The 2,616-nt window shown below is 51.3% G+C and overlaps 1 protein-coding gene across 2 annotated transcripts in view; it reads right to left on the minus strand.

Moving 5' to 3' along the window:
* The window catches only part of RABL6 (RAB, member RAS oncogene family like 6), a 32,486-nt gene that overhangs the window by 13,688 nt on the left and 16,182 nt on the right, over nt 1–2,616 (minus strand). For both annotated transcript variants that reach the window (XM_012808305.2, XM_012808304.2), the window contains exon 2: nt 1,052–1,186. In XM_012808305.2, coding sequence (XP_012663759.1) covers nt 1,052–1,186 — 135 coding nt within the window. The remainder of the gene's footprint in view (nt 1–1,051; nt 1,187–2,616) is intronic.

The raw sequence follows: 2,616 nt of genomic DNA on the forward strand, positions 1-2,616 counted from the left end.
TCTGTTTTCCATTGTTAAGCTGTGCCAGGGCAGGGCCTACAGCTTGGTTTCTCACCCTTAGATCCTGGTACCTGGACCTGACAGGCCCACTGCAGGCCCACAGGACAGGTTTGAAGGTAACTGCTTGCCTGAGTCATGTCCTGCTGACCCTGTTTCTTCACCCAGTGACCAGGTCATTCTGTGGGAAGTAGGATATAACAACTGCCCCCTACATCCATGTTCATCCAGCCAGGTCCTCTGCACAGGCTTTCTGGGCGCTGTGGGTTCCCTCTTCATGGCCTCGTGAGAGCGGCCCCTTGCCCATGCTCCCTTGCCCGTCCTCAGCAGCAATCTTCTGCTCTGGGGCCTGCTAGCAGCCAGGGTGCCAACAGCAGGGGTGGGAGGGGATGCCATAGCAGACAGGCCTTGTCTGCCAGTCTCACTCTGGGTCCCAAACACCCAGCATCACACCTGGGGGGCAGCAGCCAAGTAAACGCCCTTGGTTGTGCAGTGTATTACCCGTCACTTCTTGGGAATTAGAATCATCTTCTGAAAGACCTCCACATGTCCCATCCCACTGTTCACCCACTAGGTTTGTTCCAGTAAAAAGAAGAAATGTTAAAATGTTAGAGGCCTTTTGCTGTGGGGACTCCTGGACACGCCAAGGAGCTGCCCTATTTCCTGCAGCCCCTGCAGTCCATCCACACCCTGTACGCACCTCCCCGTCCACTGCAGCCCCAGCACCCCTCAGCTAATACCTGGGAGGAGGACTTGTTCCCTCCCACAAGCCACCCCCAACACATCTCTCAGTGCTACTGTGAGCTATCCAGGCACAGAGGGGAGGCCTCTTCCCATGGGGTGCTGCTTGCTGCTGTCCTGGCCTCCACCCCTGTGGGCCCAGGCTCACTCGCAGCTGCTGACCTGGCCTGTCTCCAGCATGAGAATTCAACCTCCAGGTGGCAGGATGACCCCAGCTTTCAGAGTTCACCTGGGGCTCTCCCCCCTACAGTGTCCTCAGAGGGTGGCTGCGGCAGGGGAGGGAGGACACTTCAGCTTGAGGAGCTGCACTCACTCTTGTAGCTCCAATGGATGCTGGTGACCTGGATCTCCTGCGTGGGGATGTACTCCTCCACAAAGGCCTTGCCCTGGAGCCGGTGCCATAGTGCCGTCTTGCCCGTGTTCCTGTCTCCCCGGATCACTATCTTCACTGCAGAGAAGAAAGACAATCAGGTAAAATAAGCCGACTCAGAGCTATACTTTTTTTTTTTTTTTTATTAAATCATAGCTGTGTACATTAATGCAATCATGGGGTACAATGCATTGTCTTCACATACATTTTGAAATACTCTCATCAAACTGGTTAACGTAGCCTTCATGTCATGTTCTTAGTTATTAAGTCATTCATACTCTGCTTTTAGAAAGATTCATTTGTACCCTTGTAAGATAAACCACAGAGGTGACTCCACCAATCACCCTCCCCATATTCTAAGGCTATAATTAGGTTGTAACATTCCTATGAAAGCTATAAATTAGTTTCAAAATAGGGCTGTGTACATTGGATACTTTTTCTTCCATTCTTGAGATACTTTACTAAGAAGAACATTTTCCAGTTCCATCCATGTAAACATGAAGGAGGTAAAGGCTCCTTCTTCAGGGCTGCATAATATTCCATGGTGTACATATACAACAATTTATTGATCCATTTGTGGGTCGATGGGCACTTGGGCTTCTCCTATGACCTAGCAATTACGAATTGGGCTGCAATAACATTCTGATACAAATATCTTTGTTGTAATGTGATTTTTGGTCTTCTGGATATATACCTAATAAAGGAATTGCAGGATCAAATGGCAAAAAATGGTCTATGTATGTGACCATAAAAATGGTCCATTTTTAGTTCTGTAAGTGTTCTCCAGATGTCTCAGCGCTATACTCTTTAGAGTAATTTCAAAGATGTGTAGTCTGTTCTGCAGCAACACTGTTTTTACTTCTCTTGCCCAATTCAAGCCTGAGTGACTGGCAAGCACGTGTGGAGACAGTCCCCAAAGCATGAGGGTGCCTGGCAGGTGGTCCTGTGTCCAGACGGGTGTCCTGGACTGACGGAGGCACCCCTGGGTCAGGACCTCACCAGGAGGACATTAGTCTCTCCTGGAGCCAGATGCCCTGGAACCCCAGATGCCCAGGGTCAGGGCAGCAGTACTCTCTCACTGCAGCCTGTGTCTGTGGCATGCTCTTAGCTGATTTTCCGTGGCCCTGGAGTTGTTTAGTGCACAGTGCTGTGAGACCCACAGGTGAGCTACCAGACACGCTTTGTGGCCCTCTGAGGGTGAGCTCCCTCCAGGGCAGGGAGGGGCACACCAGTGACCAAGTGGGGCCTCAGTTAGAGTGACACCGCTCTGTGTACTTGGGAAAGGTAACATGGGAAGTGTTAGGGGAATGTATGGGGGCAGGGCCTGGCTCCTGGTGTGGAGGCAGAACTGACAGCCCTTGGTGGGGGCTGGAGGGAGACACCATTAAGAACAACTAGGTGGGGGGGGTGGCACCTGTGGCTCAACGAGTAGGGCACCAGCCCCACATACCAGAGGTGGTGGGTTCAAACTCGGCCCTGGCCAAAATCTGCAAAGAAAAAAAAAGAAC

This window comes from Otolemur garnettii, unplaced genomic scaffold (genome assembly GCF_000181295.1).
Source record: "Otolemur garnettii isolate 467f Iridium unplaced genomic scaffold, OtoGar3 scaffold00087, whole genome shotgun sequence".
Taxonomy (NCBI): Eukaryota; Metazoa; Chordata; class Mammalia; order Primates; family Galagidae; genus Otolemur; species Otolemur garnettii.